The following is a 25,416-nucleotide window of genomic DNA, read 5'->3' as shown; positions in this document are numbered from 1 at the left end:
AACTCTCAGTCTCTTCCCATGTGTTCTTATGGCCATTCAGATGAGTTTTATATTCTCTTTCTTCGTAGGTCTTTCCCTCCCAGTCATTGCTGTCTCACAGTCGGCAAATGGGAACATTTCCTTCCATGTGCGCTCACATTCCTGGGCCTCTGCTGGTGTGGTGGTTCCTGCTGAAGGATGTGCCCCACCCATGGGAGGAAATCTGCCCCAACAGTGAAGAGCAAACACAACTCTCTTGGAGAAGTATTTTCTACTCCAGGTGGAATGAATGCTCCAGGTCTATGCTCCCATAAGACTTTATACCAACCTCTACCAATCCCAGCTACCCTTACCTTGTCTTTACTACCTGCCAAGCACTGTGCTAAGTGCTCTCAAGTAACAACCCTCCCGAAAAACCCTGTGAGGAATATTGTTTTACAGAAGAGGAAACTGAAGCCACAGAGGCGTTCCATTTTTTGCCCAGGGTAGTAGATGGCAGTGCCAGGATTCCAATGAAGAGTGTCTGATCTCATTCTTGAATGAGACTTAATCACAACACTGCTTTGGTTTACTTGCCTCTCTTCCTTAACTAAATTGTGAACATCAGAGAGAAGAGGCTGTTCCTTGATTCATCTTTGCTTCTTGGGCTTAGTTTAAAATCTGCCTGATAGTAAGTACCACATATCTGTTAGGTATAATTAAAAGAACGAATAAATGTGCACCTTTGGGTCTGACCAGCTTTCCCTGTGAGCAGACAATGGAAGGGTCTACTGAGAATGAGAGGACAAATGGAAAATCTTTCCTTCTCTTTCTTGGCTCCCTGTCTAACCCAGGGAAAACATACAGGTCCATATATAACACGATTACTGCCCCTACTTTTCAGATTATCATTAGGGGTGCAAATAAATAAGTTCATAATTATGTTTCAGAAGGACTGAAAAGGAATTTGGTATGCCCAGTAAAACTACAAGCTAGTAAAGCAGAGGATACACTTAATGAGACCAGAAACTGCAGAGCCCCTTGAAGTGGCTTACTAAGAGAATTCTTAATAAGGATAGGTCAGATCTCAAAGGAGGATCCTGCCCCCTAGGGGTATCCGTGTTAAGGCCTACCTCCCTCAGTACAAGGTACTTAAGGGGTCCTCAGCATCACCCTGTACATTACAGTTGCAGAATGCATAGAGGAAAATCCAACCAGTGCTCAGACTTCAATGGGGAAGTCTGTCTATTATACAATCCTCTTTCCCCCTCTTTTTCTGGTCAATTCCAAATGACCTCCCGGTTTCAGAAAAAAATGTCACTTCCTAAAGGAAGTCTTCCCTGACCACCAAGACCTGGCAGTTGTCTTTTGGTGCACTCCCAGAGCCCATCAGAGCCCTTCCAGAATCCTAATAGACTTTAAAATGAGCATTCCCTTAAGGTCTGTCTTCCGGGTAAAGACGGATTTTGTCCACCTTGTGTACTGCTATATTCTCTGCATCTAGCACAAAGTAGGCAATCATTAAACATTAATTATGTGAATGAATGAATGAATGAATGAATATGCAGGAACATGAAGTTGACACTGTTAAAGATCTCCCCCATGGCCAGATATTGCATACTTAGTCTCAAGAATCAATCTTTGCTAGACCTTTGACAGTTAATAACAAAATGAAAACAGGCTTATTTGCAATTTTGAACACTGCTATTACTAAGCACTTCTCAAACAATGATAAAAGAGTTACAGTGTTGTCCGTAGATTCCTCAAAAGAGCAGAAAAAACACGAGGAAAGGTAAGTCAAATTTATTTAAACAATTTAACAAACAAGATAAAATCACAGCCCTAAAATAATATTTTCTAGTTTCCTTTGGGATTAATAGTTTCTATATAACCTTGAAACTTAGTGAGCTTCAACTTCACAGAGAGATCCTTTTAAAAGATCCACGTATTTTAAAGACACACCGAGTTTGACATGAAATGCACACTTTGGTATCTAAGAACCCAGCAAAGGAGATTAGTGGCCAAAAAAGCAATTAAGTTTACAGCAGGGTTACAGATACTGTATCTCGTACAACAGCTTGGAATGGGAAGTAACACAAAGGTCATATCAACAAGAAAAAATGTTCACACTAAACAGATTTTTTTTTTTTTTAAAGAAACAAAATCCCATATTCTAAAATCTTTCCTTCTCATCTAATAACTACACGTGTTTGGGTGTTTAGAAAAAAAAGACAAAAAAAGAAAAGGACAGGAGGACGCGGCCTGATTGAAGTTGGTAACTGGCACAAAACCCAGAGAACCAGGCTGTGAAATTTAAGCATCTGTGGAGTCAAGTTCCTGATTAGCTTTTGCAGTTTGATCTCAGATCCTACTCCAGTGTATCCAACAGTTAGAGAATCCCAAGCTGGCTGGGTCTGTGTGCTTTAGGGAGCAGCGGCTCAGGGTTCAAGGAAACACGTCCAACGACCCCAACAACTGAAACGTAACAAACGCAATGCAGAGCTTCTGGAAAAACCAGCAGTGTTCTAAAACTAGGCAATAATCATTACCTTTTCACACGAAGGTAAAGGTGTCCCCACAAAAGAACGGGGCTGCATGGCACAGACACCAATTATAACCCACCCTTTGGTAATCCTGTTCAGTTACATAGCTTTGTGGGTCTCAGAATTTACAATGGTGGTGCAGCCCATGAAACTATCTTTAACCGGAGTTCCTCTTCTGTGTCAGTATCCTATTTTGAACGAACAATGCTCTCAGATGAGCCGAAAAGATGTATTTAACTCCCACCATTACAATTTCTGATCCTCTTTACTTTAGGTCTTTTGAAATAACATGAAAGCTTTGGCTTGCTAATTACTTTTATCCAGCCCATAGAAAAATTAGTTTATCTTCCTGATCAAAGCAAATTAGGCAGATCATGGCTGATTAGAATGCAACAGTAAAATCGCCATACTTTCTTTTCCATCCCCTTTCTCTCCGAAGTAGGGCCTGTGTCAAATATGTAGGTATTTCCCACGGCCAGGCCGGACTCTGTTTCCAACAGGGACTGCGGCTTGGACAATGGTTCTTACACAGACACTAAAGTTCTTTAGTTCAGTCATTGTGTTCGAAAAGAACTAGTAACCCCTTAGCTAGCATTTGATGAAACATCTAGATTTACATATTTCCTTAATTGCATTTTTGAATGTGGGTGAGATTTATCTGACCAGAGTTAAATGCCTCCTTTATTCCCCTACCCAAGGCAAAATTCAACTCCACGCTCTTTTTAAAAAAGTGAGGTAGGGGTGTATGGACTCTTACTCAGCTCCAATCTGAACAGATTTTATAATAGGGTTTCAACAAGTGGGAAAGGGAAGTCCCATTACCAAGGGCAGGAAAAAATATACCTTTACCTTTCAAAGTGGAAATGTCAATTTCTAAGGCATTGGTTTAGTCAGCTCTTTCAAAAGGCTATTTTGATTTTAATAATGAATGCTATTCCTTGTTGCCAAATTCCCCAAGTCACTTGCTTAAACGCTCCAAAATTAGTGTCTTTACTGATTTTCTTGCTAGAATTTCTGTTTTGTGACTGTAAAAACATAAGATTTAGGGTTTATTTTCTTTATATATTTACTATAAATTAACAGTAAATCTTGTATTTAGCTCAATTTAAACCTCCCTCTGCAGCTGCCCATTTGAAAAATAAAATGGTTGCCTTCTTTCACTTCAGTGGACACAATACAAAACATCCATTGAGCGTTCCCTTTATTGCAGCTGCCAATGCCCAGCCGACTTTTAACAAACCAACCAAGCGGAATCACAATGCAGCTGCAACATTTTATGGTATTTCTGTTGGTTCTCTTTTGAGACTGAAGGTGTTAATTAGGAATCAAAGAACACAACCCTGCCAGCTTTCTTTCACAAACCATACTCTGGTCACTGCAGTTTTCAGAAGAAAAATAAATCTAATAAAGGGATAAAAATGTTGTTTGTCACACCAGTAAAGTATACTTAAGACCCTTTGATCAAAAGCTTTTATGTAGTCTTGTCAGATGGGCTGGAAATATTGTATTTTCCCCTTTCCCTTCTTCATGTGGACTTCTCTGAATTCTGAATTCAAGTTAAGACTAGAAGAAAAAGCACAAGCATAGTCATATGTAGGTTTCTTTATAGGTGATAACTGGTCTCATTGAGTAGAATAATTTTTTTTGAGAATTATTTTGCTTCTTAGAAAATTATTCATATTCAACAGACTGTTACATTATAGCTTCACATAAAACTGGGCTTCTATTAGCATAAATACGACATCCTAACCATAGGTTCTCATGCTTACACTTTAGGTATGCAGCTACCAATACTCTATTTAGGGTAATGATTATTTATTACATAAATCTCAGTGTTTTAGAGGATCTTTCGTAAATACACAAAATTGAGTATTTTCATAAGCGTAAAGTCACATACACACATATAAACATCTATCTATAATATTAATTTATCAAATAGTGTGTCATTTTTGTAGTTTTTTTTTTTATACCTCTTAAGTATCATGCATTCAAACTTAACAGCGTGAAGTCATTACCTTTAATCTTCAGTCAAAGTTAAAAGCTTAAAGTAAGTTTATGAAGTTAGCACTGCTGGGAATTAGTCAAGCCTGCTGGCTTTCTCAGCACGAGGTTTTGCTGCTAGATGCACAAATCATGCCAAAATCCATTAATCCTGCTCGAGAGAGGCAGAAAGAAGGTCTGCTTGTTGATTTAATGTTAATGAAATGAATGGGCTCCCGAGGCTACCTGGAGAGGCCCTCTAAACGGTTAAACAAATAAAGTCATTTTAAGTAATGCTCACTGCAGGAGAGTAAACAATGCTCCCAGATTGGCTGCCCAACATAGTGTGGGTGTGTAGAGTCTCCCTTTTTTGCTACACCTGCCCTGTTCAGGAGGGACCTCAAAGCATGTGCTCACCGGCTATATACAGATGCAAGAACTGAGGCAAAGAGGTTGTGTGTCTTGCCAGAGATTCTGTGGCTGGTTGGTGGGGTAGCTAGATCGAGCTTAGAGGTTCTCAAAACTTGACTGCACATTGAGGAGTGAAAACACCCTTCAGATGCCTACATCCTTCCCCCAGAGACTTTTGGTGGGTGATCAGGGCCTTGAGATGGTTAACATTAGGTTCCAGTTAGAGCTACTGTGCAGACAAGTTTGAGGACCATGTATCCAGATTTCTAACACACCTTTCCTGTGAATGTTTCCCCACCCCCACCCCACCCCTCCACATCAGGGTTAATTTCTTCCTACTTCCTAGGAGTGAGCCCGTTGCCTTATCATCCTATGGTCAGTGTAGGTAGATGTATGTATTTTGAGGTTGTTTCCATATGTAAATGCAGAGGTGTGCATCTGTGTGTGTATGTGTGTGTGTGTGTGTGTGTGTGTGTGTGTGTGTGTAGACCACTTGAAGGACTAACCTCTACCCACTGGGTGAGCCAACCTCACACGGAGACAATAGATAGTAGACAGTCTGTGCCATGCTTGACAGTTTGTGCTCTTGTCTCACTCTTTGTCTTGAGGTTCACCTTACCTTTGAGTCCTTGATGTTTTCTAATTCTTTTCTTATTTGCAACAGTCTTCTCTGTGCTGTCACTTTCCTCTTACTCCTTCCCCACCTGAAGAATTGGCTTTGCCTGAGAGAGGACCTTCTGACCCTTATTTGAAATCATTAAACTTTTGCTGCTTTCTGGGCCTTCTTGGTTTTAGTGGTTATTTAAGCTGCTTAATAAAGCAAGGCTGATAGACACCACTTCTCCAATCGGTGCTGCTGGATAACACGTAATAGAGGGCTCCCAGAAAGTTCTTTGGTTTTGTTAGGGCTGTAAAATACATCAGCTTCCGACTTCAGTAATTCAGTAGGCACTTGAGAATTCCAGAATCATATTTTCACATGTAGTAAGACACTGAAGTGCTGCCACAGGGGATATTTCCCTTGTGCTTTTCAGACCTGCTCTCTTGATTTCATTGGTGATAGGTAGTACAGCTGGCCTCTGCTATGGAAGGGTGTGGAGGATTTGTGGAAGGGATCATCCACAGGATTAAAAGACCACTCATCCATCTCTCCTCTCTGCTGGGGATCAGTGGGCCTAAATCCCAATGCCCCTGCTCAAAAACAAGTCCAAGTAGTACTTTGACCCCCCTATATAACTTTGAATCCCTTCTCCTCTCAGATTTAAGTTACTGGTACCTATTATTCCCCAGGAAATAATGTTAACCTTGTTATTGTCACTGACTGCAAAGATTCTTTAGGTAATTGTGTTGAACCAACTATTTCTTCTTTTTAAAAAATCACTTTTTATTTTTTCAGTTACAGTCAAGATACAATATTATATTAAAGGTGTATACCCCGTAATTAGACAGTATAAAACTTATTAAGTGATAACCCCCCAAAAGCTCATACCCATCTGACACATTACATAGTTATTAGTGTAGTATTGATACTACCATATCCTCTATGCTGTACTTTATACCCCCATGACTACACTAGAACTACTAATTTGTACTTCTTAATCCTTTTCCCTTTTCCACCCATCCACCTCCCATCCGGCAATCGTCAAAATATTCTCTGTATCTCTGAGTCTGTTTCTGTTCTGCTTATTTTGATTTTTAGATTCAACTGTTGATACATATTTATTGCCATTTTATTGTTCATGTCTCCTCCTCCGCCTCCTTCTCGAAAACTCTTTAACCTATCATATAATGCTAGTTTGGTGATGATGAACTACTTTAGCTTTTCCCTGTCTGGGAGCTTTTTATCTGACCTTCAAGTCTAAATTATACTTTTGCTGGATAAAGTATTCTTGGTTGTAGGTTCTTGCTTCTTGCCACTCCCTTCTGGTCTGCAAAGTTTCTGTTGAGAAATCAGCTGACAGTCATATGGGTGCTCCCTTGTAAGTAACTGTTTTTCTCTCTTTGTCTTTAATCTTTGGCATTTTAATTATGATATGTCTATTAAATGTGGGCCTCTTTGGGTTCATCTTGTTTGGAACTCTCTGTGCTTCTTAGACTTGTATGTCTATTTCTTTCACCAGGTAAGGGAAGTTTTCTGTCATTATTATTATTATTATTAAATCCTCACCTAAGGTAACTTTTTCATTGATTTTTAGAGAGAGTGGAAGGGAGAGGGAGAGACAGAAAGAAAGAGAAACATCAATGTGAGAGAGACACATCGATTGGTTGCCTCCTGCATGTACCCTGAGCAGGGCCAAAAATCTGCAACTGAGGTGTGTGCCCTTGACCAAAATTGAACTTAGGACCCTTCAGTCCACAGGCTGATGCTCTATCCACTGAGCCAAAGCAGCTAAGGCTGTCATTACTTTTCAAATAGGTTTTTAATTTTTTGTTCCTTCTGGCATACCCATGATGTGATTCTTGCTATGCTTCTTATATTATCTTCATATTTTTGGATTCCTTTTTCTGTTCTGATTTGGTGTTTTTTTTTTCTTCTTCTTTATTTTCCAAATTCTTGGTATTCTCTACTATTGATCTCCTATAAATTAGTCTTTATTTCAGTTAGTATATCCTTCATTTCTGACAGGTCCTTTTTTTTTTTATGTTGTTGATGTTATCACTAAGTTCCTTGAAATTCTCATTAAGTTCCTTAAGCATCCTTATAATCATTGCTTTGAACTCTGTATCTGGTAGTTTTATTGCTTCCATTTCATTTAATTCTTTGTCTGGGATTTCTCTTCCTTCGTTTGTGACATGTTTCTTTGTCTCCACATTTTGGCTGCTTCCCAGTGTTTGTTTCTGTGAAATGAAGTAGATCTACTATGTCTCTCAGACTTGGTAGAGTGACCTTGCGTAGTAGGTTTCCTATAGGGCTCAGTGGCTCAGCCTCTCCAGTCATCTGAGTTGGGTATTCCAGATGCACCCCTGGGTGAGCTGTGTGCCCTGTCCTATTGTAGTTGAGCCCTGATTGATGTTGGTATCACTGAGAGGGATTGACCCTGGGCCAGTAGTTGCAAGGATCAGTTGTGACTACAGTGGAAGAACTGCTGTGCAAGAGCAGGACTTGCTTCAGTGAGGCTTTGGTGCTTACCGTGTCTGCCCCTTGAGTGTGTCACTTGTTCAAGTGGTAGGGTTATAAGTTGGTGTGGTCGAAGCTGACCACTGGGTGCACTAGCTCTGGGGCCTCCAAGGAGGTGCAAAGTCAGCCTCTGCCTGTGCTTTGCCAGGGGCCACCCAGCCTGAGCTACAAAGCAATCTGCAGATTGCTCCTTATGTTTATTGGAGGTGCCCAGGAGATGCAAAGATCTGAACCAGAGTGGACTGCCACTAGTGTTGGGCCTGAGGCCACTGTCGGGGCCTGAGGCTACACATAGAGAGATATGGAGCATGCTGAGATCAGCTGCTGGCTATTTGAGATATTTTAGGAAAGTCTGAAGCATGATTTAAGAGAGGCCAATTGTACAGAAAAGCCACTGCAAGTAGGTAGGGGCAAGATCTCAGGGCAGGGAAAAAAGTAAGCTGGGCTGATGGATTTAATATGGCTACTGCTTGTTGGCTCTGTGGCGGGAGGGCTCAGCAAAGGAACACTGGCCTCTGCCAGCCCTTCTATTTGGGAGAAAGCTGCCCCTCTAGCTCTCACTCTGATTCCAGACAAGTTATTTCCTCCCAGAATGTCCCAGGTTCCTTTTAAGCTGCTCAGAGGGAGTGAGTCTGAATCATTCTGTGTGTGGGCCCTTTAAGAGGAACTGCCTAGGACTCCCACAGCCTCTGTGTCACTCAGCCACAATTCCTGCTGGTTTTTTTACAGCCCAAAGTTATGGGGACTTCTTTTCCTAGCACTGGAACCCTGGGCTTGGGGCCTGGTGTGGTCAGGGATTCCTTACTCCTCAGGGAAATCTCCATAGTCAAGATATCCCTCCTGCTTTTAAACCACCACACATTGGTGTAAGACTAGCTGGTTCTGAGATTCTGCCCCGTGTCTCTGCTCCTCCTACCTGTCTCCATGTGCTTTTTATTTAATCCCCTAACTTACATTCAGCTAGATTTCAGGTGGTTCTGAGTGAAGGTTGTTCTGTATTTTTGTTGTAAATTTTGATATGGTTGTGGGAGGCTACACTGCCATCTTGAACTTCCCAACTGCTTCTTTATCAAAGATAGCTAAAAAGAAATTCCTCATGAAAATTCAACTCTTTTGAATGTAGACATAGGCCTATTCTTTAAACCAGTTTTTTTTCCCCCTTAGAGTAGAATTATTTTTTTAGTTAATATAAAAAATAACCAAATACATTTTTTGTATTAAAAATTCTTTTTCCCCCCTGAATGTCTTTGGCTCTCAGAAAAGGTTGGAATCCCAATATTTTCTCAATCCATCATTTATCTCTTGCTGCTATGTATTGCAAGTCAGCTGCTGAGACTGGAGCTTCTAAGAGCCCCAAAAGTTACCAGACTGAATATTTCCTCTATAGTCATGTAAAATCATAGACATGGGTGAGGTGAAAAATGGAAGAATAAAAACAATTTAAATCTAGGGCCACAAATTGTGGGCCATTCATTAAATCGTGTCTGGTGAATGGACTCCTAACCTGGCCCACCTGCCCACAGTCTGTGAGAAAGCATATTCACTCAGCAGTCAGCCACCCTGGAGGTCGACATTATACACCCAGATGGAAATCTAAAACTTCTTTCAATACACAGAATCTTCTATCTATTTGATCCAAGGATCAGAGGTGAAAGAATATTTTTACTTAAACAGATGCTTGGTGACTCATTTGAATTTGCCACTATTTGCTCCCTCTATTCTTTTATCAAGTAGGCATTTCTCTGCTGTTCCCTAATTTGTTTTTAATGTTTAAAAATCTTGTTTCATGAAAAATATGTTTACACTTACAAAATTTCAGGAAAATTAATTTAGTATTTTGGGAAATAACAATAAGAGCCAACATTGTGTATTTGAAAAGTGTGGATTTAGTGTTAAAGCAACTGTAACATCATCACCAAAACCACAATAGCACCTAACAGTTATTGCTGCACATATGTGGCTCTGTCCGAAGTGCTTTATGTGCATTATCCTACCCATTGGCACAACAACCCAGTAAAGTCAGTGTCGTTATTGCTATTTTATGGATGAGAAAACAGAGACACAAAGAAACTGCCAAGATCTCTCAAGATCTTGATCATTGTCAAGAAGTCTTCTTATCCCCAAAGTGGGGATAGTGATAACCAGTGTACTGTTTGTTATAAAGGTCAAATGAGAAACTGACAAAAAGCACTATTTGAATTTTTTCCTGTCATGTGAGAGAGATTACAAACAATGCAGTCTGCCAAATCTAGACAGAAGGACTTCTTTATCACCACATTATAAGATTATAAGTGATAATATTAGCTCATCTACTCTGTTACACATTTGGTGGCCGGAAAAATGGCACCTTATATCTTAGGACAAAGTACGAGTTTTACACAGAGTTTAGGAAAACATAAGAGTGCCTCCTACAGAAAGAAAATGGTGCTGATTTTCCCTCAAATGTGCCTTGACCATATCTTCTTTTGAAGTTTCGTACCCATGTATGGGCACAGAGCATTTTAACATGTGATTTTGCTATTATTCAGGTATGATATGCCCAATAGATCAGGAGGCAACTACTACGGCAAAGATAGTTTGTTACTCACAATTCCCAAGAATAGGGGACACATCAGTTTGCAGGGCCACATGGGGAAGCACTTGGGTCTGTCAGGAGTCAGAAGGAATGGGAGAAACGCAGGGGCAAGAGTCTTTATTGTAGTCTCCATGGGAAGAAACGGACAGGGTAAGCAGGCTTAGCATCAGCTAGCTTGAATCATTATGGGCTGTGGGGTGTAAGGGCTGTCTCAAGTTGTCTGATACCTGGTCCCAGGGTGATTAGAACAGGGAATGTTGACCTAGAGTGTAAGAGCCCTGAAAGAGCCTGCTAAAAAAAAAAAAGTACCTGGCAGTGTAGACTTTGGCTGGTTGGTTTGCATGTGGAAGGTGTGTTTGCAGAGGAGTCCTTGCTATCTCTAGGAATTTGCTAACCCTGGGAGGGGCAGCCTCCCCTAGCTCAGCAACGTCCCAAGATAGCAAAGCATCATACAATACAAACAATGAAAGACATGATTAATACACGAGGGTTTTTGGGTTCTAAATCCAAGGGAGACTCCTTTCTTCTTTGGCCCAAGAAAACTGATCATTCAAGGGACATATTATAGTCCAGTAGTAGAAACAGAGTAAATTAAGTTTGATGATCAAGTGTGATGAGTGCTGTGACAGGTGAGTTCAGCATGATATGGGCGAGGCGAAGACAGTTTTCTAAAATGGTGGGTCATAGAAAGTGTTCCGTGATGTCTGGATTGAATATAGAAAGACTCATAGAAGTCAGCAAAATGAAAAAGAAGAACGGCATTTCACACAGAGACCAACACATGTGAATACGTGGAGGCAAGAAACATGGAAATTGCAGGAGTTAGTTTGATATGGCTGGAGACAGGAGAGCATGAGGAGCTAAGAAGTGGGAAATGGCAGCAAAGTTTGCAGCTGGGGGTGAGGCGAGAGAAGCTGGCTTTGTGGGCTAAACTGAGGAATTAAATTGTATCATGAAAGCCATAGGAAACCTCTGAGGGATTGACTATAGGAGAGACATGACCAAAGTTGCATCTTGGACAAACTAGTGTGGTGGTAGGGAGTGTGTGTGTGTGTGTGTGTGTGTGTGTGTGTGTATTGGGGGTCTATGCCGACTGAGACAGGAGACTCACAGTTACACAGCAGAAAAGTGAAATTGTCTGAGCTCATGCAATTTTAGGGCTAGAAGAGAAAGGGGACAGAAACGAGAGACATTTATGAGACTTAAATTTAGTCAAATTAATGTCACAACATTTAAATTGCATTAAGGGCATGCTAACCTAATATGAAAAAAATTTGGGAAATTACTCCTCAAGCTAAGTTTGATTGTTTCTTTCTGCACTATAGATTTTTAGGCAATTCCAAGTACCCTTTATCTGTATCTATGACTAGTCAAAAAAGGTGACAAGGTTAACATTCAGTCACAGACTTAGATATGAACATTTATAACATACAAAAGCAACAGGATGTTTGGAAACATCTAGAAAAATAAGAGTTTTAGAATTCATTTGAGTATCTGGCATTGGAGCAAAAAGTTGACAGGAAGGAGCTCTTGTTTTTAGGACATTTCGGTTCCAATTCCATTTTTGCCAGCTATGTGATTTTGAGAATGTCATTAATCTCTTATTTAAAAAATATATTTTATTGATTATTTTTTTCAGAGAGGAAGAGAGAGGGATAGAGAGTTAGAAATATCGATGAGAAACATTGATCAGCTGCCTCCTGCACACCTCTGACTGGGGATGTGCCCACAACCAAGTTACATGCCCTTGACCTGATCAAACCTGGGACCTTTCAGTCTGTAGGGTGACACTCTATCCACTGAGACTTACTGGTTAGGACTCAATAACCTCTTATGAGCATGACTTTCATTATCTATGAAAGAAGGTGCTAGATTAGGTGACTTTCAAGGTCTTTTCTATTCTAAATCCCATGCATGAGTAGAGAGTGCATTTGACTCATCAAAAACCTCTGCAATACCTTTAAGTGATTTTAATTCTGTTTATTTGGGCAATTAAGACAATGCTCTAGCAATTATGATTAAATTTCAGTCTTGAACTATGTAATGTGAATTTAGGCATACAGTTTAGTCATTCTGGTAATTTGTAGATAAAAAATTATTCTTTGAGTTCTTTACCGTAGAACTTACTCCAAATGTAGTTAGCTATGAGTTCAAGCTCTGAATTGGTTTTATTGTAATAAATCTACCAAAATTAGCCTTTCCTTCTCAATATATTATGAACTATGTTCTGAGGAGTATCTACAGCTAAGGTAAAAGAGCTTCATATTACTCTGTAATAGTCATTTGGGACCCGTCCATATTCACCCAACACTTCTCACAATTCTAAGAGCCTGGGAAGTACATTTTAAGCTGGAAGGCCAGCAGCTGGAAGGTGGAAGGTGGATACTTGCTGTCGGTTAATCATGTTGCTAAAACTTTTGAGATCTTCAAATGAGATATGCTTACACCCTGGGAGAATCTGGTTTAACTAGGATTTCCTTTTGCTACCCGAGCTTGAAGACTCAATGAAAAAAGATCTTGAACTTCCTCCTGTACTCTCTTGCCCAGAGACCCAGAGAACAACAGCTGCTGGGGAACGGGGGCTGTGGTGCGTTAAGGTCTCCCATCACAAGGACAGTGATGTGGCTTCCCCGGAGCTGAAATCAAAGACATCAATTTCGGTGCACTCAGAGTTGATACTTTAATCTCAGAGATTCTTCTTTCTCAATTTACCTTCATCTTGTGGTTTGAAGCCCTGGGGAGAAAGTGTCTGAGATAAGAAAAATGCATCCTCCTAGTTCTCCTCTGATGCTCTTTAGAAGCCTGGGGTGAAGAAGGATTAAGAGGGACACAGGAGAAGTGAACCATCTGGGACAGGGTGGAGGTCTCTGTCTCTCAGTTCTAGTTCTGCCTGCACTGTTCCTTGGGTAGCAGATTCCCTCGGTTAGCTTTATCACCTCTCTTGCCATTCCCCCCCTTTATTTTGGGGGGGGGGGTGGTGAAGGTTCGGGAGAGGGGGTGATGACTAGGCTTTACTGTTGGGCAGTTGGCACTATAACGATGATAGAGTAGACCTATTGCCAAAGGTAGACGCGTTTGCTAACGGTCCAGTCAGAACAGAAAGGATGAATAGAGAGAATAAAGAGGAAGACTTCCTACCTCAGTCTTTACTAGATGACTCCAAACTCATTCTATAGATTCGTTGTGAAATAAACGATTATTGCAGAAGTCATAATATATGTGCAAAATAGATGATTAAGGAATGTAACGCCTTCCACGAGAACTTTTATTTTTTTGGAACCAAATAACTCTCACTGTACATGCAAAGAGTGAGAGCTTATTTTTATGCTGATAGATTTAAAGGCCATCGATTATATAACAGAGTTCCTTCAAGTGCCTCCTAAGAAAATTTATAACCTACGAACTCCAAGTGTCATGTGGTGTTTTGTGTGTTGGACCAATAAGCTCATTAAAATAACACTGGGTAAACCCAAACACAACACAATGGAAGTCTAACACAGCCCACATTAACCAGCCCAGTTCAAAATATCTTTGTTATGTGCTAAGGTTAAAAATTCAGCAAATTCTTTATATTTTTTCCACTTGAGATCATGTGTGGTTTTCTACTTTCTTGAGAGCTACACTTTTGTGGCTTTTTGATCAAAGGAAGGTTATTTTTGCAAGTAGATATCTTTTGTAGAAGTTCCTGTTCTACGTAATCAAGGTTTCAAGAAAAAAAGTACAAAAATATTTACTGATTTTTTAGTAAAACACAAAAATTCTTAGGTTCTTGGTGTAGACTTTGGGAAGGAAGATATGCATGTAAGGTTAGCCATCAGGTGTGTGTGTGTGTATGTGTGTGTGTGTGTGTGTGTGTGTGTATTTGTGAGGAAGGGAGAAAAAGAGGTAGAAAGAGGAAATAAAGGAATTTGGCTGCAAAATTGAATAACAGTTTAAAACATTTGGCTTCCACTTGTGAAAGATGAGCAACACTGGGGAAAAGGCGAGGCTAACAAGGGGCCACTTGAGGAAGACTTAATCTCAGCTGGCAGGCTGATGAGGAAGGTCAGTTCGGTGCACGCGTTCTCAGCTGGAGCTGGGCTCCCTTTGCCAGGACAATTGTCTTCTGCATTTCAGCTTCTGAACTGAACTGAAGGTGCCTTCACACTGCCAGCTCAGTCTCACTCCTCAAAAGGGTTGGCTCTCCACTGTCAAGCCACGTCAACGTTATAGATCATTTCCACCGAGCAAGTAGCACAAAAGAAATAGCTTCCTATTGGGGTGTCAGGGTGTGTGTTAGTGTGTGCATGAATTTGCTTTCTTCCCATTGACCACCAGTCCTTGTTAGAAGATGGAACAAGGAAGGCAAGAAGGGTAAAATGGATATGAAAATAATGTTCATGGATTAAAAAAATTAGACACTTGAAAATTAAGGATGGCTGAACAATTTGAAATTATTAATGATAACAATAGAAAACAAGATTTGAGGGCATTGTTTTAAAACATTTTAGAGATTACATTTCAATGTTTCCTAAATTTTCTAAACATTAGTACTTACTTGATGAGGGGTTATTTATATTGGGTATAATTTGTAATTAATTAGCCACCTATTTGTTTTTCATGGTAACTTTGTAATATAATAAATATTTAGCCTATGTTATCTTTATGACTGCAAATGAATTGAAGGACTGAAAAAAATTAAAAGAAGAGTTAATGAAAGCTTTTTCTCTATCACTACCATAATCATGAAACTATGCATAAAAGTGAATACAAACTCAAATAACACCAGCCTGTTCAGAAAGTTCATATCCTTCTGAATGAGAATGCAACTACTTTACTTGACACACGGACCTGACCAAAGGAAATCAGTTAGTTTTATTCTTTACTAGGAAGTTACCAGTCAATTGATCACTCTTCATAATAGCTGGGCAGCTACCACAATTTACCTTTGGCTTGGAGACAAGAAAAATTGAAAAGGTATTTACTAAATTTAAAATCTTGGCCTTAAGCTATAGAGTATAATTCTCCTTTTATTGAAAATTAAAAACCACATTTCCCAGAGCCTCATAAATTGTGTTCCTGAAAGGAAAAATGTGCTGAAATATTTCAGCACCAATTACATTTACTTTGAGGCATAACCATAAATTAGAAGGCTGGTTTTCTTATGTTTCTGGTAAGCTGGTCCTGAAGATAACTTCAAAGAAGTTAAGAAATATTTTGAGCAATGGAAATATCTTTGGGATAGTCAAGTTAGGAATGAAAATACTACCTGTATTATAAGGTTATTGTGGGATATATGATCCAGTAAAGCACTTAGCATAATGCCTGGAACTCAAGAAGTACAATATAAATGTCAGCTGTTATTATTATTATTGTTATTACACTAGTAAAGTACTTTAGATACTCTAAATTATGGTGTATTTGTTAAAATAAACAACTCATTGCATCATTTAAGCTGAACACGATTTAACTGTATTTCAAATGGCGCTGGGCCATATTGTGGGACCCTAGTAGCCTTGTGTTGTTCTGTTACTTTGCAGATAAGTAGTCTTTTATTTTTCTCTGACCTCTTTTAGCCACTGGGATTTCAGTTCGGTCAGTTCAGCCAATTCTATTCAGTTCAGTATTACAAATATTTATTAAATATCCCTTAAATGTCAGACAACGATGTGGGCACTGGGATAGAAAGTGGAAATTTCCTCCTGCGGAAGAGCTCACAGGCTAGGCAGGAGGATAAACCTGAAGGAAAGAGAGCCCATCACAGCCTGGAGGTATTCCATCTGCCTTTAAGGAAGATGATTTCATGGACAGGGGCTGGTTCCTTCTCATATTCTCAAAGCAAATTTCAGCCTCTCCAACCCCAGATTTAAGCACTGAGAATAGGGTTAATAGGTGAAGGTTTGACGATGGACTCCTGCTTATAAAGCATCTTTTTTTAAAAAAATATATATATTTTATTGATTTTTTACAGAGAGGAAGGAAGAGGGACAGAGAGTAGAAACATCGATGAGAGAGAAACATTGACCAGTTGCCTCCTGCACAAGGGATATGCCTGCAACCAATGTACATGCCGGAATTGAATCCGGGACCCCTCAGTCTGCAGACCAACGCTCTATCTGACTCAATCAAACCGGATTCGGCTATAGAGCATTTTTTAAACTAGTAATGCTAACATTCTATTAACAGTCTTTTCAAATTATCACAAGGTAACTTGAAAGCAAATGACTAATGTTCTACCTGCCAGTTTCAAATAAGGCATGTCCATTGGGCTCAATGTAACAAAACAAAACAAACATTTATCTGGGGGAGGTAGGAGAAAATGGCCAGGGATTTCAAGAACGGGCCTGCTTCCTACCAGGTAACCTATTGGAGAACAAAACTAATTTGGAATTATGAACATTTCTATGAAAAATTCTATTTTATAGCCTGTGAAATGTTTCCTTTTTCCATAGACAATGAATTCCACAGGTGAAATTGAGCATGTGGTTGTTATCTATAATGACTGAATAAGAATATAGATTGAAACTGTCAGATCTGGGAATAGGAGTTGTAGTAGGTTTGAATTCATAAGCAGATTTAACAAATAAAATTTTACTAAGGTACAACAAAAATAGCAATAGGACTAGATAATCAGCTTGCTTTCTTTGGTAGGTAATATATCAGTTGTGGCTCTAATGATATATCTCTCTACTACGAGGTTCTATAAAGAAAAACATTACAACAGGAGTAAGGAGATTGGGTCTCAAAGAAAGGAATTTGCCTTCTCAAGAAGAATTCAATTTATCAGAAATATCCAGTGGTGGGGTGTTTTTTATTTATTTATTTATTTTTTTTAATATATTTTATTGGTTTTGTACAGAGAGGAAGGGAGAGAGATAGAGAGTTAGAAACATAGATGAGAGAGAGTCATCAATCAGCTGCCTCTTGCACACCCCCTACTGGGGATATGCCCGAAACCAAGGTACATGCCCTTGACCGGAATCGAACCCGGGACCTTTCAGTCCCCAAGCCGACGCTCTATCCATTGAGCCAAGCCGGTCCCGGCCATTGGTGGGGTGTTTACAAGTAAAAATATCATTTAGCATTATTCTAAATTTATATAAATAACCAAACCAAACAACAACAACAAAAAACTTCAAAAAATTGCTCATAGAGTTCACTATTGTTTTTTTCTTTCCTTTTAAAAAAATCGATGAGTGAGAGCAAGAGCGAGAGGGAGAGTGGGAGAAACATGGATATAAGAGAGAAACATCGAGAGGTTGCCTCCCATACACTCTCTGACCTGGAATCAAACCCAAGACTTAAGTATATGAATTGACCAGGCTGGAATCGAATCCACAAGCTTCTGGTGTACAGGAGGGTGATCCAACCAACTGAGCCGCCTGGCCAGGGCCACTGCTGGCTTTAATTTCTATCTATCGCATGTGATCTGGATTAATTGGAGACATACTTAAACTTATGGCTAAAATGACTTAAATGTATCAATTTAATAGAAGAAATGTAAAAATGCTTTATTAAAGTAGTAGATATTAGGTATTAGTTATAAAAGCATAAGATTCTGCAATGTGCTTAATTTTTAAATGATAGGTCTATTGGGTTAATTGCTTATTTGGTTACATTCCTATGCTTTTGACAGTTATATGTTTTATTTTTTAAAATATATATATTTTTTATTTCAGAGAGGGAGAGAGATAGAAACATTAATGATGAGAAAGAATCATTGATGGGCTGCCTTCTTCATGCCCCCTACTGGGGATAGAGTATGCAACCCAGGTATGTGCCTTGGCTGGGAATCGAACTGTGACCTCCTGGTTCATAGGTGGATGCTCAACCACTGAACCACACTAGCCAGGCGACAGCTATCCGTTTTAGAAATAAAAAACAATCAAATAATTCTAATTAATAAAACTTAACCATGACAGATCACAGACCAGTTTTGTGTTTCTGAAGTTCTTTAAATACATCCAAGTGGGAATGATTCCATTATTTAAAAAATAGCTTTATTTAACCTACAAAGGTTATTTTTTATTACAATTTTCTTCTTTTTTAATTTAAAATTAAAGTTTTTTCCTCTTTTTTAATTCCAACCTTCTAACTCATTTGTGATTGCTACCTGTTGTTGCTTACCAGAACTCCTTTACTTTGAAGACAAGAAATAAGAAAGAAAAAAATTGAAGATCATGTTCAACTGCATGTAAAAATTCTTTCTTGTCCCATAAACTGTCATGCATATGATGAACATATTCAGTAAAATATTTATCTTAAATCTATGCTACAAATTGTTTGAGTCAGAGCCATTATAAAAATATCACTCAGACTACTTTAATGAATTAGTTTCAATAATTGCCTCCATAATGAGAATTCAATAATAATAATAATAATAATAATAATAATAATAGACCCTGGAATTATATTAGACCCTGGCATCATTATATTTTAAATGAATTTTAAAAGTAGGTTGTAGAGCAAACTATAATTTTGAAATTGATATAAATTTTAAGACTGTTATAACAGTTAAGGCTTTTGTAACCATTCTAAAGAACAAATATTTTTCTTTATTTAATGCACTTTTTTTTCTTGAAGGGAGGCAGAAATATAGAAAACCATTTTGAAGATTAAAAAATGTTTTTAAGTATTGAAACTGCATTTTAGATACTTAAAACACATGTATGACACCAGGCTGTACATAATTTAACTGAGGTTTTTGATAGGTTCTTATTAATACTGGTTTTACTAATTACATATAAAATTAAATTTTGTCCCAAAGCTACATATGGGAAAGTAACCAAATTACATACATTAAATTAAAAAACAAATCTTTCTTTGGTTCCTTTGGTTCATGTAACATAAATTTGCTTGTGGATGAAAGATTCATGTCCTTCAGCAACAGCAAGAAAAAAACTCTGTTTTCATTTAAAAATAAAATGGCTGTTGTCGATCAAGAAAAATATATTTACTATATCAGGATGTTCATTAGAATTTAGTTTTCTGCTTGGATGCCACATTACCTAACTGTATGAAAGACACATCGAAGTAGCATAGAGGAGCTTATTTTCAAGAGCTTATTTGAATGTATTTTCAAAATGTTCATATTTTGTACATCAAGATAACTCACCTATAATGAGATTAGAAGCTAGAACTACTTTATTTCTGATAAACCAGGACTGGTAAATTGAGATGCATTTAACATATCAACAATTATTGTTTACTTTAATGGCTCAAATTGGTGGTTTCCTTATTTTCTGCTGAGTCAGCTTTATTAGCCCCTTTTATAAAATCAGAGCTCATAGCCTCTGAGGAGAGAGGAGAGAAGAGAGAGGAGAGAGGAGAAAGGAGAGAGAGGAAGGGAGGGAGGGAGGAAGAGAGGGAGGGAGAGGGAGAGGGAGAGGGAGAGGGAGAGGGAGAGGGAGAGGGAGAGGGAGAGGGAGAGGGAGAGAGAGAGAGAGAGAGAGAGAGAGAGAGAGAGAGAGAGAGAGAGAGAGAGAGAGAGATATCTGTGTTTCTACCATGTTCTGTGGTCCAACTACAGGTCTACTGGGCAATGCAGTTCAGGAAGAGAAGAGAGTTACTATTAATGTTGGCTGAAGATTTAGCTTTTTGGGGAAGAAAGAAAGGCTATAAAACTGCACTTAAAGAGCCATAGCCTTCTATGAAGAGAGTTAGGAAACTTTCTTTACCTAGGAGTCTGACTAGTCAGCTCTCAGATTGTGGTAAAATCTATTTGCCAAATGTGTGCAGCTGGAACTTGCCATCGTCAATCTGAAGAAAATGAAATGCTTGTTCTTTTTTGGAGAAGGGAGGAAGATTAAGAGATAACATTCTGACTCAAATAAAAGGTGATAACCTACTACAAACAACAAAAAAAGATAGTGAAGTCTGGCCTTTTACCCAGGAGTCTTTACACACTGCAACTTTCTCATCAAAGCTTAATTACCGCTAGGCCCCAGTGGCAGGGGGCTGTAACTTACTGTTCCCTTTCAAAGCAAAGAAAGTGATTTTTTTTTTAAATAAGAAAAACAGTAAGACACATGCTTATCTATTGGAATATGAGCAAACAAAAATTCTTCTTTTAGGTTATGAGTGCATAAGTGAAGGTAGAAATGGTTAGGTAATTCTAGGTGTAACCAAAAGAGGGCACCATTGACCCTGAAAGTCCGCACAGCTTCCCCATGGCTGTAAAAACAAAAATACGAAAACCTCCAAACCTTTTACCCACGAGGGAAGGACATGCCATGGGCCCTGGCACTTGGTGTTCTATAAGAGAGCACATTCTGAAATCGAGTGCTAAGGAGAACATCCCTTTGGTTATTTACTTCAGGACTGATTTCTACATTGTGCACTTATGGTCCCTGAAATGTTAACGATTAGAAGAAAGTATGTAACATTCATCCTGACACTTTCACAAACACTTCCGACTTTAAGAAAATTTCCCCTTAGGCCAAGCTACAGGCTGTCATCACCAAGTACGAGAAGATGACACTTCCCTAATGGTGTCTTCACTCTAAGGAGTTGTGTGTAAGGATAGATGGCAAACAGTGGTAGTAAGCTCTCCTGACCACGTGGAGGATGCAGGGCCATGCATCCACGGAATGTGGGAAATGATGTGAGGCAGCTCTTCATGCCAAATTTTAGCAGCAGAAGCCTAACGATGCTCATTCTTTAAACTGGGAAGAAAAGCCTCCTGACGCTATTCATGGTTTTATTTTCTGTATTCTTAAACACGTTTTTAAAAGGAGTGTATGATTGAATAGCTAAGTGTTTTTTTGGGGGGGGGGGGATTGCACTCTTCTCTTGTAGATAGTCAATTTCTTCGAGGTGATGGCAAGGAGTAGGTCGGTCTCTGATGTGAAATTGCCACACCGCTCTCAGAAATTCACTTTACAGAGAACACATGATTCTTGAAACGCTTTAGCCATTAAAGCAGAGAGATTGGGGATGAGCCTTTCACCCCTTAGTACAAGCAGCTGCTTAGGAGGAGGAAATGTGAATTCTTAGAGGATGGCCACTTAGGAGAGATTTCTATCATTGTGTGAAATCATCACCGCCATAGGCGGTGAGTGCCATTGGAGGGAAACCTGGTGGGGAAATAACTAATTGTATAATCCTTTCAGGTAAAGAATTGAAAATAGTTTTATGGCAGATGAGGAGATTGCCTACTAATATCAAAATGCAGCAGGATGGTCCATTTCTTTCAATGTGTACTACTAAACCAGTAAAAAAAAAAAAATGTATTGTTCTTCCTCAGTCTGACTCCAGAAAAAGAATCGCTATTTCGTGGAAGGCGTTGTGCAAGCCTTTTCATGCTCCTTCCCTCCGGAAAACAACTCAAATGAGGAAAGAATGAGTGCACAAACATCCCAACCAGCTCCTGCCAAGGTACATGAGTAGAGAAGCCGAAACGAACGTTGTGTGGGCTCGGGGTGGGCTCCAACACCCCAATCAAAGTCCAAAATGTGTCGCCTTGGAGTCACCGGAGTAGCCTGGACCCCTGTCCCTCAGCCCGGAGGCACCGAGCCCCCCAGGGTCTCCTTAGGGGGAGGAGAGCCATGGCCTTGGTTTCTCCCTATCCACCTCCACCGTCCAACCACCTGTTACCCTCCGGGCCCGGGTTTTCCAGGGACGGGATTATGAAATGTGCCGCTGCCTCATCTGGGCGGAATGGGCTCCGGGGGCTGTGTTTGGGAAGGGGGAAGAGAGGGGGTGAGGATCTCTGAGGGAGGACGGAGAATTCCAGGTCTCCCTTCGCGTGTCCGCGCCGCCGGGCGCCCGCCCGCCGCCCTCGGCCCACTTCCCCGCCCCGCCCGGGAGGAGGCGGCGATGGTTAAAGATTACACCGCGGGGCCGGCGCTTCAAAGGGCGGCTCGGGCAGCCAAAGGTGAAGATAACGTTCTGGCAGCTCTAATCGGGCTTGTGGTTGCCACATTGTAATCACTTCATTAGAAAAAAAAATAAATAAATAAAGGATAAAAGAAAGAAAAGAATGTTACATTGCGCGGCCGTGCACGGAAGGGATGCAGAGTGGGTTCCTTTAGCGCTGGGCTAGCGGGCGGGTTCCTTTGGGGGGACTTTGTGCAGCCCATCTCTCCGCGGAGCGTGGCCAGTCACGGAGAGGAGGGGAGGGGAGGGGAGGGGAAGCTGGGGCAGGGACCCCCGGGCGGGCAGCCCGCGCGTGGGTTCCAGGCTCAGAGGCACCGATGCCCACACTGCATGCAAATGCCCACACCCGGAGGAATTCGCTCCGCCGCTTCCCCAGCGGAGGACCGGGAGGCGGGATTGCGCCCGAGTCGTTTCTCTGGGGGCCCAGAAAGTGCGGTCGGTCGTACTGCCGGCCGGACACGTGCGTTTCCCTGGGCCCGAGATGCCCGGTGCCAACTCGCCCGGCGCTCCGGAGCAGAGGGCAGGCGGGAGCCGAGGAGCCCCCAGCCTGGCTTGGAGGTAGCTCCTTCCCCCTCGTGTCCCCGTGTCCCCCCATCTCGGAGCGGCGTGGGCGCGCACTTACAGGTAGGAGGTGAAGACGCTGAGGTTGGCGGGCAGCTCCGAGAGCCCCAGGTCGGAGCAGTCCACCCGGAGCAGCATCCTGCCGTCGGGCTCGCACTGACAGTGCGCGGGGCAGCCCCGCAGCAGCGCGCCGGGTCGGAGCGGGCCGGCGGCCGCCAGGCGCAGCAGCAGCGGCAGGGCCAGCAGCGCGCGCACCGGGGAGGTGTCCATGGTGCCCGGGCGGCGAGAGGGGCGCGCGCGGGGAGCGGGGCGGCGGCGTCCGGGCGGCTGCGGGTCGGGGCGCTCGGGGCGCGGGGCCGCCGGCGTGTGCGGCTCAGGCGGGGCGCGGGGGCCGGGCGCCGCGGGGCCGGACGGTGCCCGCTGCCGCGGCGCGGAGCTCGGGAGCGGCGCTGGCTGCAGGCGCCGCGGGGCCGGGGAGCGGAGCTGCTGCGGGCGGCCTGCGCGGTGTGGAGCAGCATCTCCGCCCGCACGCTCGTGTTTTAAAGCGCTCCGGCCCGAATTGCGCGCCCAGTGACGTCAGCGCAGCCCGGCTTCCCAGCCACCCGCCGCCCCCCCCCACCCCCCTGCCCGCCCCGCTCTCCCTCCTCTGCTCCCTCCCTCCTTCCCCCAGTCCCGGCCCGGCGGCGGCGCGCGGGACTGGCGGTGCTCGGGGCTCGGACGCTGCCTCCGGGGGGCGGGTTCCCTCGCGCAGTATCGCGTGAGACGCAGGGGACCCCCCACCCTCACTCCTTCTCGCACCCAGGCGACCCAGATCCGAGAGCCCAAGGAGACCTGCTGCAGAGGGACACAGATGCACACGCGGGACCCAAGGATGCCACTCGCTTCCTCCAAGCCCACTTCAAATAAAGGATGAAATGCATGGACTGCTTAATTAAAAACTAAAATCCAATCCAGAAGGAGGAGGCGTCCCCGGGCGGATGATGGGATGGTCTTTTTCATCCTTACCTCATGCCCCACTGGCTCGCGTTGGCCCTAAAATCAAAGTGCTGGAGTAAGGGTTGCATCAATGCAACTTGTAAGCAGCGAGCACGCCAAGGCTGCCTTCCTAACTCATTAGTGAGCTGTCTTCGAAGTGACTGTATTCTCAGCGTTTTAGGACCCTCTGGAAGTCACCTTTAGTAAAACCTTGCGGGAGAGACAGAGAGGGCAGTTTGCTTTTGTCCCAGGCCTTTCCATCCTAAGTGTCCCTGATTTCTCTAAGTAAGTGCAGTCCCACCCAGGTGAGAGGCACTGGGCTCCAGAATCAATGAAGAAAAAAAAAAAAAAGCGTGTTCCTTCACATGGATGTCCTCCGTCGAGCCTGCAGGACATATAACACTTCTTCAGTGAGAATCATTCTGTAAGTGTGAAAAGAATGGCTGGGGAAGCAAGAATAATGGCCCTTATGGAGCCTGCAGGCGACAGGAGGAAAAGGATGCAGGGCTTCCTTGGAGTGAAGGCCTCAGGGAAAAACTAGTCAGTGTTTCCAGACCTGAGGGAGTGGCTGAAAGAGGTGAAGGCCCAAGGCTGCCACATCAACTCACAAAAATGCGCAGTTTTCACTCTTGGGCACAATGTCTCCTTGCATCATGAAAGCAGAGAGTCCTTTCTGCTTTCAAGGTCTTTCACAATCTTCCATTTAGCCTGTTCTGATGACTTTCCCATATGAACTTCTGAATTTTACAGTGGGGTAGATTCCCCCCTCCCCTTTTGTGTGCGGTTATATTTTACCTTCATTCATTTAAGAAGTGATTCTCAAAGCTGGCTGATCACATGTGGAACTTATATATATATAAAAAAAAACAGATTCCTGGACCTACAGTTGTATTTTAAACATGCTCTTTTCTTGGGTGAATCCCTTAATTAGTAAGTTTATGATTCTCTGGATTTGATGGAGAGAGAGTAGCAAAGATTTATGGACTCCATCCTCCTTATTTTGCAAATGAAGGAACTCTGGCCCAGAGAGTTAGGAAAATTTGACAGGAGCTGCTGAAAACCCAGTGAGCCCTGGTTGTTGGATATCAGTGCAGTGCCCAATGCTGGCCTGTTCCTTCACTTTTCCTCGGGCGTACCACACCCATGTACCGCTCCTTTGCTTATCCTCACATTATTCTTGCTTCTCCCAGCCATTCTTTTCACACTTACAGAATGAATCTCACTGAAAGGTATGTTATAAATACCACATTGCTTAGCTCTAAAGTTTTCTCCATTGCATATTTGTTCTGTTTTGGCAACTTTGTTGACAATTTTGGAGGAAGGGACTAGGCCAGCAGTCTTTACCTGCAGGACTTATACTATCTATACTAACAATAGCTCACACCCTCATGCATCATGTCCTAACAAGATGGTCCATGGACAGCAGAAGTGGGGCCCTG

At 41.8% G+C, this 25,416-nt stretch overlaps 1 protein-coding gene across 1 annotated transcript in view; it reads right to left on the bottom strand.

The window, feature by feature from the left end:
- Positions 1 to 23,593, bottom strand: part of LGR5 (leucine rich repeat containing G protein-coupled receptor 5) — a 139,214-nt gene extending 115,621 nt beyond the window's left edge. Inside the window, exon 1 of the mRNA XM_036458393.2 lies at positions 23,064 to 23,593. Within this exon, the coding sequence (XP_036314286.1) occupies positions 23,064 to 23,272 (209 nt within the window). The 5' untranslated portion in view covers positions 23,273 to 23,593. The remainder of the gene's footprint in view (positions 1 to 23,063) is intronic.
- Positions 23,594 to 25,416: the final 1,823 nt, after the last annotated feature.

This window comes from Pipistrellus kuhlii, unplaced genomic scaffold, assembly GCF_014108245.1.
Source record: "Pipistrellus kuhlii isolate mPipKuh1 unplaced genomic scaffold, mPipKuh1.p scaffold_m20_p_3, whole genome shotgun sequence".
Classification (NCBI taxonomy): domain Eukaryota; kingdom Metazoa; phylum Chordata; class Mammalia; order Chiroptera; family Vespertilionidae; genus Pipistrellus; species Pipistrellus kuhlii.
Note: the sequence above shows the minus strand (reverse complement) of the source record. Positions and strands in the feature narration are given on the sequence as shown.